Here is a 13,192-nt window from a genome sequence, read left to right as displayed (position 1 = left end):
GTTGGCAATGAGCCTCAATAGCAAGAGAGTTTAGAGCCTCTGAGGAAAGCTATAATACAGCTAGCTAAGATGTGCATTGGAGCAGAGGTCCACAAGTCTAGTCCTGTGAGGTTTTGAAGAACCCACTGGATAAAGCTCCCTTGCCTACCTTACAGGTGGTTGGACTAAAGACCTCTTGAGGACCCTTCTGCCTGAATGATTCTGTGAGCCCATGATTAAATAAATACAGCAATTCATCCTCTTGTCATCTTTATGCAATGAATCCAAAACTTTCTCTCTAGCTTTCTCTGTATATAGCTATACAGCCAGCTAATAAACATTTTGATCCTTGTGAACATTTTATGCTCACTGATAAGACTGTGAAATTAAGGGAATTACTCATGTTTACTAGGATGATGATGGCCTCCATTGACTATTGTTGGTTGCAGCTCTCTGACATTTTGAGACCTACTCCAAGAAATTCTGAGTCTCTACGCACTGCAGAGCAGGTCTGAAAGTATGTTTCAAGCTGAGTACTTAAAAGTGGAATCACCCACACCTGCTGTCTCAGAAAACTTAAGCCAGGGAGTTAAAGCAAGGTACTACAGGCCATGACAAGAGTTATTAATGGTGTTAAATAGATTTGCATGTGATTGTTTTGCTGGCTTTCAAGTCCACCCCCCAGGGATCCGCCACCCACAGGAGCAGCACGAGCTGCACTGCAGGCTCTGTCGCACATCCAGTGAGCAGGAGGGGACATCCTGGGCTGCTACGCACACTCACCTCTGGATCTGAAAGTATCTCAGCAAATTTCTGGTAAGTGAAGGTCCCCGTCTGCAGGATCAAGTCTCCTTCCTGATCTGAGCTCTGACCACAGAAGACCAGTAGTTTGTGTACTGATGAATCACACACCAGTGAGCGGACCTGCCATGATGGCATAAAATGTTGTCACCAGTCTGATTTGAAGTAAAAAAGCTATCTGTATTCCCCACCAGTGCTCAGAAACTTAACTGCTTGGATAATAAGAACTATTCCAGGTAACATTTACTCACTGTTCACTGTTCACAAATATCCATAACATAAGTTTTCTACACAGTCAAGCACATTACTGAAAGGGAAGGCACTGCTACCGCCTGCAACATCCCCCTGATTCACAGAGAAAGTGGGATGATGCTAAGAGAAAATGTCTAGCATTCCAATACAATACCAGAGGTTTGAACAGTAAGACACTCACCTAGCTTGAATGCTTAAGATTCAAAAGTTCAAAGTTCTCCATCTTGCTGGCAGGATGCTCTACAAGCTCCTGAGAAATCTTTAAAACTATGTAGGTCAAAGATACCTCTCTTGGAAGTAGGTGATGCCCAAAGGTTGGCACACAAGGAACCACAAACTCTTACGTGCACTCCTTTGTCTAGTAATAAATTCTGCCACAGAGCATGGGTAACTGCATATATCTTCCTGCCAAGACCAGAACATCTGTCAGCTTCACCACACACTGCAGCAGAATGGGGATGTGGTCAAACTCCAAAAGCTGGGAAGTGTGATGGGGAAGTGTGCCAAACATAGGCAGAAAAGCTGATGTGGAGAAAACTCATTGGCATGTAGCCCTTACCTCAGATACAATGCTGTCCACATTGGGATTGACCAGGATCACTGTCTCCAGGGTATCGCTTCGGTGATGGAGGGTTCTTTGGCCTGGGGAGAGATTAGACAAGGAGAAGGAAGTTACTAAGAAAGTACACACCAATATTCAGCTTCAGAAACTCTACTTCTGCACTCCTTTGGTTGCAGGACTTCAGCTTACACTTAGCACCAACGGATCAATCCTTCAGACAGAAGTATCTTAATTCCTTAGAGCTACCAGGAGAAGTTCTCTGCTCTCCAAGCCTCAGCAACCATAGGGCTTCGCAAGCCAGCTGATGGGTGCTGACTCACCCCTCACTAGGGTGGTACGATACTGATAATTAACCTCTTGTCATTCTTAGTAAGTTTTTTTCTCCAATAAACTTTTTATTTAATCCAGACCCATACTCTTACAAGTTACCTGATGCTATAGGAACCATCTAGATGCTAGATACTCATTTTCCTATCATTCTCCTACAAACAGGAATCCAATTAGGAGTCTGTTATCTGAAAATAACAAATAAAATAATAATAATAATAATAATAATATCTCAAAATAACCTCAAAATATCTCAAAGTAATAATATCTCAAAATATTGAAATTTCACAGGTTGGAAAAGTGACCATGGCACAAAAGCCACAGCAAAGTTTCCTACTCTTTGGTGAAGGCAAGCCTTACTTACATGGACATCCTGATGCTCTATTAAGAGAATTCCACCTTTGAAGACAGTAAGCAATACGTAACAGTGCCCAGGGTACACATATTTGCACAATTAGCATTAGCCAATGCAGCCTGAAAAGCTGACATTTCTCTCACTCTAGAGTGACATTCAAACATTGAGATGGTGACTGATTCCTTTCAGAAGCTTTGAAATCCCCAACTGCAGTTTTAGTGTTGCCAGTATGAAAAAAAAAAAAAAAGGCTCAAGTAGAGTGCATTCAAAGAAGAAAAACAGTGCTTTCATGTGCAAAGACATTGGCACTGTGGTGAGTATGCCAAGCTGCAGGTCATCAGGAAGTGGGTTTATGAAGGCCAGGAGAATGGACCTGCACAGGATGCTGAGGAAGGTCCTGCCTCCCCACACATAGTTTTTTCTCTCTGCATGCACTCCAGAGACCCCCGCAGACATGAGGCAGCCCTGCGCTGTCCAGCAACGACGGGGGCACCTGCTGTTGTTGGAAGCAGAACACTAAATCCATCATTTGCAGGCACTGAGCTGCTGGACTGCTGCTCGCTAGCTTGCAAACTGAGCAGCATATGGCTAGTGAGAGCTGCTCAGGCTGAAAGAGACCTGGAGCAACCACACAGTAGTCAGGAGGACTCAAATGGAAAAATAAAGACAAGATTGCTTTGGGAGACTCTACACAAGGAAGAACTGAGAATACACAGCCCAATCCTCTGACTCTGACCTGCTGCATGCCAGGAAAGCCCTTTTAGCTGCTGTACCTGGGCTCCCTGCTGCACTCAGGCGAGCGGCCCTGATCGGCCAAAGTGGCACAGAGCCGTGTCAACCACTGGGAGATGCTTCAAAGGCTGAGAGCAGCAGGGGAGTCTGTGGCTCTACAAACTGGGATCGAAGCAACGGGGGAAAGCTTGCACAACCTGCCCTGTGTGCACAGAGCATCCAGGAGGAATAACTTTATTGAATTTAGAAAGAAATCCTTCCCTGGAAGACTAGAAACAAAAAATCCTGGGCAGACAAATTCCATTTTAAACAGAACTGTCATTTCTCTTTTGGTAAAGGGAGTCAGCTGCTGTGAGCAGCACGTCTGTGTGATCAAGCCTGGCCCTGTGCACACAGTCGCCTGCACCCTGCCTCTTCCACAGATGGGCACGGGCAGCACACAGCTGTATCACACATGCAGGTAAAGTCTGGGAGTGCAGGCACCACTGCCATGGCCAGAGGAAAGAGACTGTAATCTGCTCCTGTAACCGTACTCCAGGCAAACATCTTCACAACTTGAGTCATACCCCACTTCCAAACTGATCCCTCAAACACACACAAAAAAGAGCACAGTCAATGCTCCAGGCTCTGAAGAGGGACGAACCACTGTCCTTATTGCTTTCCACAGAGTGTAAACTAGATTGCAAAGCTGACAAAATGCTTATATTAGCTGCAATAGCAAATCAGCTCTTTTACTGTTCCTAAAAACATTTCTTCTATTTTCAAAATATTTTTTCTTAGACTGCAACAGAATAAACTTGTTAGAATGAAATATCAGCTAAAATTATTGATAAAAACTATTTTTTTTCTTAAACTTGTAGTGATCCATCAGTTACTTTTACTTTTCTTCCTGTCTCCTAAAACTTTGAAAATATTCAGGCTACTGTATTTACTTAGGCACACAAAAACTCAGGCTCCAAGTTCTTGTTCTTCAGGCAAAAATGGCTGTTCTGCATTCAGCATACATTTTGACTGAAAAAAACATAACAGTGTCACTCCACTTTCCCAATCGGCACCTCTCTGCTCTCTCTTGCCATAACTTCTTTGCTTTCTGGGCATTTGGGATTGTATTTTTTTTTTACTCTTGACCATCCCAAACATTTTCTGTTTTATTATCATCTGAAACCTGCTGCTTGCAGCGCAGCCCTGGTTATTCCTTGAAGAACGGCTAAGGGAAGCAGAACGCCGTTGGCATGTCTCCGCCCAGCCGGGATGCCTTGGCTCACAGCGCTCACAGACTCCATGGCTCAGAGCCAGGTGCCCCATGTGCCCATGGGGAGCTCACAACCCTCAGGAGGATCAACAGACACCACCCAACTAAGCAGCCAAAAACATCAGAAAAAGGGGGAATGCTGGGCCCTTACCCTGGGCAAGTTCAGCCGCAGGGGAGCCGGCAGGACAGCCCGCTCGCTGGCCCGGGGGATGGAGCTGCTGCAGGGCCGGAGCAGGGCTGCTCCTGCTCCCCAGCTGGAGCTCATCTGGCTGGAGGCACAATTAAAGCACTCACAGCACAGCGATGGACGCTGAGTCTGCACACATCTGTGTCCGAACACCATACAGCAACTGTCTCTGTGCCCCCCCAGCAGCTCTGAGGAATAATTAACTAGTTACGTGAGCCAGAGCTACCTCAGCAGGAACACAAGAAATGCCTGGGGTGACAGCACCTGCGGATACCAGTGCAGCCACCTGCTCCAGCCCGGATGAGGACGCCAACAAGGTCTCTAACCCGAGATCATATTTACCAGAGCAAGTGACATTTCTCACTCACTGATGATCATCTTTTGAATGGCTTGTTGGGTCAGATGAGATGAAACTGTTGGGAAAGATAACTGGAAAATTACCCAGGAGAAGACTGCAGCTGGTGGCTGGTGCTAGCTACTAGGAATAAGAGATGCTTTCGGAGGCAGGCTGCCCTAGTGCTCTACTGTCAGACCCAGAGCACAAAGGATGTACAGCAGCAGCTCCAGCTCTTCATTCCTTGTCCAGAAAGGAGCAGAGGACAGGGCTCAGCAAACTCTTTATAGTGATGTGACCACAGCCAGAAGGGGCTGTCTCAGAGTCACTCCCATGACTTCTGTACACAGTGTGTAATGACTGCAGCAACTGCTCATATAAAAGCAGTATTAGAGAAGTGCTTCAATGTGGTTAAGCAGGCGGGACTAACGAGGCACAGGCACCAGGCTGTGCCTCATGGTCTACAGCAAGGGCTCTGCTTTCATCGCCTGAGCATGTCTACAATAAGCTTTATTTCATATACTTTCAAACTCTCAGATATAAATAAGAAATAGGTAAATAGAGGGCAGAAAACATAGATAGCAGAGTATCTACAAATAGATAGCAGAAATTGATAGATGTTTATTTATCTATAAATAAATTTAAAGGTTTATATCCTTAAGATTTTTTTAGTCTATTTCTCTTAGGAGAAATATTTGCTCCCTCTATCCATTTGCCTTTGTCTTATTGTCTCCCCCTCTTTTAAAGCTTTCATGTCATCTACAGCTGCTTTCTCCTATACTAATAGAAGGCAACTTCTGTTCTCATACTATGCCTGCCATAGCAACCATCTTATTGCATTCTAATTGCACATACTGTCTTACTTTTATGCAGAAGACCAATTTGAAAGCTCACCCATTTTAGAACCACTAATTGAAGACACAGACAGATATTCATTTTGGGAAAAGCTATATCTACTTCAGAAGTTATTTTCCTAACTGTTTGTGAAATGTCCCTCAGTTACATTAATGGACAGGATGAGCTTTCTAGTTTGCCAAGCGCAGAAATCCCATCCCCTGGAGTGGCTTTGCTTGTTCAGACTTGCCCTGAACCCCTGGCCATGACATAGTCCAAAGGCTTTTACACAAATTAAAAACACCAAACCACAGAACTGCTGACGTTGGAAGAGGACTCTACAGATCACCTAGTCCAACCCCCCTGCACAACCAGATCACTTAGAGCATGTTGTACAGGATCGAATCCAGGCAGGATTTGCATATATGTGAAATGGATGGAGACTCCACCACATCTCTGGGCAACCTGTTCCTGTGCTCTGTCTCCCTCACAATTAAAAAAATAAATTCTCCTTGTACAGACAGAACTTCCTGTGTTCCGGCTTGTACCCTTTGCATCTTGTATTGCCTCTGTCACTGAAAAGAGCCTGTCCCCACCCTCACTGCACCCTCCCTTCCAATATTTAAATGCACTGATAGGATCCATCCCCCTGCTCCATCTTCTCCAGACTGAACAACCCCAGCTTTCTCAGCCTTTCCCCATATGAGAGGAAAGTTATCTTAGTCATTTCAATCACCACAGCTCTGCATTGGAGGATTATCTGCAACTTCTTAAATGTCTCCTGTTCAATTTATTTCCTGTTCAATTTATTCATCAATGACCTGGATGAAGGGACAGAGTGCTCCCTCAGCAAGTTTGCTGATGATACCAAACTGGGAGGAGTAGCCGATACCCCAGAGGGCTGCACTGCCATCCTGAGGGACCTGGACGGACTGGACAACTGGGCGGAAAAAAACCTCATGGAATTCAACAAGGCCAAGTGCAAGGTCCTGCACCTGGGGAGGAATAACCCCAGACACCAGTACAGGCTGGGGACCGAGCTTGTGGAGAGCAGCTCTGCAGAGAGGGACCTGGGTGTCGTGGTGGACGACAAGGTGACCGTGAGGCAGCAGTGTGCCCTCGTGGCCAAGAACGCCAAGGGGATCTTGGGGTGCATTAAGAAGAGCGTCTCCAGCAGGTCGAGGGAGGTGATCCTGCCCCTCTACTCAGCCCTGGTGAGGCCACATCTGGAGTATTGTGTCCAGTTCTGGGCTTTGCAGGACAAGAGGGATGTGGAGCTGCTGGAGAGAGTCCAGCGCAGGGCCACAGGGATGATCAGGGGCCTGGAACATCTGCCCTATGAGGAGAGGCTGAGGGAGCTGGGCCTGTTCAGCTGGAGAAGAGAAGGCTGAGAGGGGACCTGAGCAGTGTCTGTAAGTACCTCAAGGGAGGCAGTGAGGAGGATGGTGCTGGCCTCTCTTCGCTGGTGGCCACCGACAGAACTAGAGGAAATGGCCACAAACTGAAGCACCAAAAGTTCCACATGAACTTAAGGAAAAAATTTTTAACAGTGAGGGTGCCAGAGCACTGGAACAGGCTGCCCAGAGAGGTTGTGGAGTCTCCTGGAGATCTTCCAAACTCGCTTGGACGCAGTCCTGTGCCACATGCTCTAGGTGACCCTGCATGTGCAGGGGGGTTGGACTAGATGACCTCCAGAGGTCCCTTCCAACCTTAAGCATTCTATGATTCTATGAAATCCATGAAAAGGAACCTGAACACTCCCCATGACACTCTCCTGCCTGCTGCACTCACCCCACCAGTCCTTGACAAACTTGAAGATGGTCCCTTTGGAAACCAAAGTAATTTCTCATGTTTTCCATGTTTCCAGTATTAATTTCAGCTGCCATTTGCTTCCATACCATGAACAGAGGATCCCATAGAAATGTTCCTGTTGCCACTGAGGCAGATGTCTTGTTCCACATTTCAGAGCCAAGACTCCTGTAAGGAGCAGAACTGATAGCTTTTGATTTCTTACTTTTAACAAAAATATGTATCACTGGATACATGTTAAGTCAAGCAAGGGGAGCAGGAGTCCTGTGTGGATGGGCAAAGAGCTCTTGGGAAAACTTAAAAAAAAATAGAGCATACGTAATGTGGAAAAGGGCCACACCACAGGGGAAAAATATAGGAACATTTCAGAAAATGCAGGGATGCAACAGGGAAGGCCAAGGACCGTTTGGAATTAGAGTTAGCAGGAGATGTCAGGGACAACGGCAAGGGCTTCTACAAATACATCAGCAGCAAGAGGAAGACTAGGGAAAATGTGGGTCTGCTGCGCAATGGGGTGGGTGCCTTGGTGACAGAGGATGCAGAGAAGGCAGAGTTACTAAACGCCTTTTTTGCCTCAGTCTTTACTGCTAAGGCTAGTTCTCGTGAACTAGAGAGTCCGGGCACAAGAGAGAACTGGGAGAGAGGAAGACTTTCCGCTGGTCAAGGAGGATTGGGTTAGGGTTTACTTAGGCAAACTGGACACCGATAAATCTACAAGCCCGGATGGGATGCACCCAAGAGTGCTGAGGGAACTGGCCAAGGTTATTGCTCAGCCGCTCTCCATCACCTTAGACAGGTTGTGGAGGGCAGTGGAGGTGGCGGAGGACTAGAAGAAATCAACATAACTGCAGCCTTCAAAAACGGCAAGAGAGAGGATTTGGGAAAGTACAGGGCAGTCAGCCTCACCTCCATCCCTGGAAAGGTGATGGAGCGGCTCCTCCTAGAGACCATTTCTAGGCATATGAAGGAAAAGAGGGTGATCAGGAGTAGTCAGCATGGATTCACCAAGGGGAAGTCGTGTTTGACCAACCTGACAGCCTTCTAGGATGGGATGACTAGATGGATGGATGGAAGAGGAAAGAGCTGTGGATGTTCTCTACTTGCTGATCTCATGTTTAAATCACTGTTGTAGGTAGAGAAAACTTAGTTGTATCCAGGAGGGGATGATGGTCACAAACAGGGAACCATTCTGAGATGCCCCACTGCTTGGTGATTTAGATACCACTCTTCTGGGAAGAGTCTCTTCAGAGCTTTTTACAGACTAATATTGATATCTCAGATTTCTAGCATCTGTCTAGACTTCTCAAAACCTGTTTTTCACTCCCTACTGTTGATAGTCTCATTCTTATAGCTTTTCTTCTCTTCCATTTCCATTTGGAAATAACCTGCTGAATGTCATCTGCATTTAAGACATGACTATTAAACCACCTGCGGATGCATGTGGCAGGGATGAGAAAGCACAGAATGGCTGTATTCTGCCAGCCCTTAGGAAAAATCAGCTGTCCTCTGCCAACATCTTTCTTTGCTGATATATTTTGACTTTGCACTCTTGGATTTAATTGCCACTTGATAACTTCTCAGCATGGTCTGGATTCCTGGGATTTGATTTACAGCATGAAGTACAGTGACAATGAATGGGATGGAGTTATTTAAAAGTGCATAGCTTCAAGGCCACCTGTCCTTCCTGTTGGTAAATGCAGGCCTTGTCTAGCCAGCACAGAAAAGAGAGGCATGTGGGAAGAGACGAACTGCTCTTCCTATCAGAGCAGGGATAACATCTTCCTTCAGTGTTAGTAACAAGTCACTCAGATAGGACCTCTCACCACCCAGCTCATCTGCCCTGCACTGAGCCCACTGAAGCCTTGTGTCCTAGCAGGAGCCCCCATCCAGCCTAGCCAAGCCTCTCTCAGCTTGCAGAAGCACCATGGGATCTGCAAGTCAGCGATGGGACTTGGGAGAATGAAAAGGACTAAGAGGCCTCCAAAACCAAGAACAGTTTTGTCTCAGATGTTCTCCCTTATTCAGCTTCCTAGGAGCCATGCTGAACCTTTCCATAACCCCACACATCCCACTCTGCTGATTCTCATCACCTTTGCTTTTCATTATGGGCCAAGAACAGGAAAGAAACCCTCTAACACTTCAAATTCCCAGGCAAAGCATATCTAACAGTTGGGAATCGGGCCAAAATCTGCATTGTGCAAGTTGGTTCTTCAAAAAGACTCTGCATAGATCAAAACCACTAAGAACCATCCTGCCCACTGTTTTCTCACCAAGGAATCATATTTGTTTGAAGCAATTTCTTTCTTACAAGGCCTGGGTAGAATTTGCATTTCTGCACAAGTACTGCAACTCACCTCTCATGCCATTTTAGTTTATGTGACATAAACCTAGCCAACCAAAAAGAAAATCACTGCTTTCTTTCCCACTTTTTCTCCAAGATATTAGTACCATGAGTGCCTTATGACATACTGACATTCCTCAAGCTGCATTCAAAATGGAGATACTGATGGCCTTTTTACTCTAGCTTTCTCCTGCATTATTTCAGGACTCTGCACTGGAAGTTAACAGAGAACAGTAGAGATGAGCTGGTTGGGATCCTAGCAAAATAGAAGATCAGCTACAGCAAGTGAAAAATTTGGGCAAAATCTCTTAAATATCAAAGTTAGCAGAGGAAACAAATGATCCAGACCTCCCAGTTACAGTGCTATGCAATTTTTATCACAACCTATTAATACTTACAGTATATTGTGAAGAACACCACTAAGTCTACACGGTCTTGATCTGTTCACTGGAAAGAACCAAAAGGAGTTCTCTCAAGGCACTACTGAAATAGCTGAAGTTAGCAAATGCCCGCCCACTATGCAGTGGTACAGCACTTCTGGACAAGCCTCCTGGAGGGAACTAAGGCTGTAGCTTTGTTGCTTGCTTCCTGCAGCTGGCATTTCTGTTTTCTTACCATTGCACTATCCCTGAGACAGGAAGGGACTCTCCAAGGTTACGAGACTTTCAGGTCAGGTACTCTGTGAACATACTCAATAGCAACCATTTATTAAAGCACAGATGCTTGAGACACTTAGCTGACATCCCCGGAGAGTCAAAAGTGGCTCAGCCTACCCCACTGGAGGAGGGGTCTGACACAGGCTCGATCTGCCTAAGTTCCATGATTTATTTTCACCTTTGGTTCATCCTAAAGAAACATAAATTTTCACATGCGGTGACTGGTGACTACAGGTCAATCTTCCTCCTCTTGCAACTTCTTCTCCAGAAGCTCAAAAGATAAAATAAGTTTACAAAAGTTTTATTGCACTGTGGAAAGCCATAGCCCCAGAGAACACAATGAACCTGGTCTGGCTGTGAATCCCCGCCACTGAGAGAGGTAAACTGCAAGAGATTTTGGTGCTTCACAAGAAGGCTCATGAAAAGCAGCAATAGTGCAACACACAGGTTACTCAGCAGGACATGCTGATAACAGATATCCTCCCCACTCTGTGGCTTACATGCCTCCTCCTGCTTGAGATTACTAACCTTCCTCCTCGCAGAGAAGATATCCAAGGCATTATTTTCAAAACCAAGGAAAAGCTCACTCATTTGTTTCAAAACACAGAATTGGAATTCCTTCTTTCAGGAAGATAGAAGTCAATTGGAATTGTATTCACCTTAAAAAAAAAATCCACTCTGTAATGTTCTATTTGGGAGAAGGGTCCAGCAAGACTTAAAGGCCAATTCTGGAAAAACTGACAACTTGCTTGGCAAGGACACCAATGCTCAGGTTCATCCATGAATAAAGCCTAGGAAGGACAGGAATTTGCTGAAGAGATGGATAAAGAACTAAGTTGTTTAATTAGCCAAGGAATTGATGCAGGACTTCTCTGCAATCCACTGCAATATCCTCAGATTCTCTAATGAGTCATAACTACCAGTCGGTCAAGTGGCAGCAGACTCAGAGACAATGTTTGTTACATGACTGGTGCATGCTGGTGACTGCCCAGATGGCAGGCCAAACAACACACACTGTCCCAAGGGAGGCACTGAGACAGATCGCTCTGCTTCCCACCAGTTTTCATAAACCCTGTAGAAACTTGTTACCTTTAACACTTTCCGTATTTCAAGGGGGTTTCAAATTACATGATGGATTCAAGAGTTATTAGAGTGGTAAACAGACAGAATGGCCAATCATTTTCCTGGGAAAACAAGCTAAAAATTCTGATTTGAAGTCCTTGGATGACAAAAATCTTCCCTCTCAGGACAAAAGAAACACCTCTTTAGCAGAAGGAAAGTTTTCTCCCCCAGGACAAAGTATATGCACTTGTAGGAGCAATCCACATAATTCAATCAAGCATCTCTAAGGGGAGGCAGAAAAGGAGAACACAAACTTAGAAGTTAGACCCAAAATAGCTCAATATTTCCCATATTATTTCCTCTTAAAAGCAACAAGACTTCTTCTGGAGTCCAGAATGACGTGGATTGTAACCAATTCAGAATCCACACGGTGGGGTGAGGGGAGAGAGAATCATCTTTTTCCATGCTCTAAATCTTCCTTAGAATAATTTCTAAGGATTAACACACACACACACACACACATTACCCTTTTTCCTACCATAAACAGAGACTACCCATCAGTCAAGTGATACTACCCTTCCCCCTCCCTTCCCAGTATTTTCACCTAACAGACACTTCATAGTGAGCAGATGCACCTTTTCTTTGCAACATATTGCAAAGTTCCTCTGTGCCCACCAGGCAATCTTCTCTCCTTTGGCTTCTCATAGCATCTCCTGAGGGCCTGCTCCTCTCTTCCCTGCCCATAAGCTACTAGTGGAGAGCCTGTGATAGCGCACATAGCAACAGTGCTAGCCATCTGGCCAAAAGCAGCATCTTCTGGGGGCTGTGTATTCAGGCCCAGATGTGTCTTGTCGAAGGAAAAGGGGATCAAAAATGGTTCTTTGCCTGTGCACAGCAGGTTCTGCTGGAGGAAATGCAAGGACAGACATGCAGCCTGGGTGTACCCAGTTGGCAGGCAGCGGAGAGGGTGGGCAGACTCTGTGCAGCAGAGGGTCCCCAGACCCATCGAAGAGGAGCAATCTCTGTCACTCTGCAAAGCGCCAGGCCCCCAGGGCATTTCATACCAGGACTGGAGCTGCTTGGAATAGAAACAGCCTCGTTTTGGAGATCAGAGAGTTTAAACTGGAGCTCATGTTTTCTGCAGTCTGAAGGCAGCAGGCACCAGCTGCAGAATTTGCCGCAGTGTGTGCGCGCGCCGCGTGTGCGAGCACGCAGCAGCCGCGCTCCTCCCCTCCACGCTCCCCCCGAGGACGTGTCACTGTGTCCCAGCCAGGGCGGCCCCTCTCCCCATCGCCAGTAAGAAGGCCTTTGTTGGTGTCACCACAGACTGCTCTCAGTGTCTCCCTCTCCTCTCTCCTGTCCCTATAGCAGTCTCAGAGCAATATTAACAGTTGCAGCCCGAACTGCAACACGCCAGTGCCTGCTCCAGTTCCCCTAGCCCTGGACACTACAGGGAATGGCCCTATTTCGGAATACTCCAGCCCATTTTAACATTAGCATACAGATTAGCTTTTAACAAGATGTTTGCTAGCAGCAACACTAAAGGAAACCAAAGACACCCCAAGAAACTAGACTCTTGTGCACCAGTGGACTGTGGTGGGTCAGCAGCACACGGTGGCACCAGCGATGCAGCAGAGCGAGGCACAAAGGGAGGAGTTGGCCCGAACCCTGTTGTGCGACATGGGAGCAGAGCGGGGAGAGGGATGACA

At 46.2% G+C, this 13,192-nt stretch overlaps 1 protein-coding gene across 1 annotated transcript in view; it reads right to left on the bottom strand.

The window, feature by feature from the left end:
• Positions 1-13,192, bottom strand: part of MAP1A (microtubule associated protein 1A) — a 48,841-nt gene that overhangs the window by 13,460 nt on the left and 22,189 nt on the right. Inside the window, exons 3-4 of the mRNA XM_088530170.1 lie at positions 1,592-1,674; positions 763-903 (exon numbers count right to left, since the gene is read on the bottom strand). Of these exons, the coding sequence (XP_088386296.1) occupies positions 763-903; positions 1,592-1,674 (224 nt within the window). The remainder of the gene's footprint in view (positions 1-762; positions 904-1,591; positions 1,675-13,192) is intronic.

The sequence above is a fragment of the Tinamus guttatus genome, unplaced genomic scaffold (assembly GCF_059628265.1).
Source record: "Tinamus guttatus ecotype Peru unplaced genomic scaffold, ASM5962826v1 Tinamus_guttatus_pri_ptg000004l, whole genome shotgun sequence".
Classification (NCBI taxonomy): Eukaryota; Metazoa; Chordata; class Aves; order Tinamiformes; family Tinamidae; genus Tinamus; species Tinamus guttatus.
Note: the sequence above shows the minus strand (reverse complement) of the source record. Positions and strands in the feature narration are given on the sequence as shown.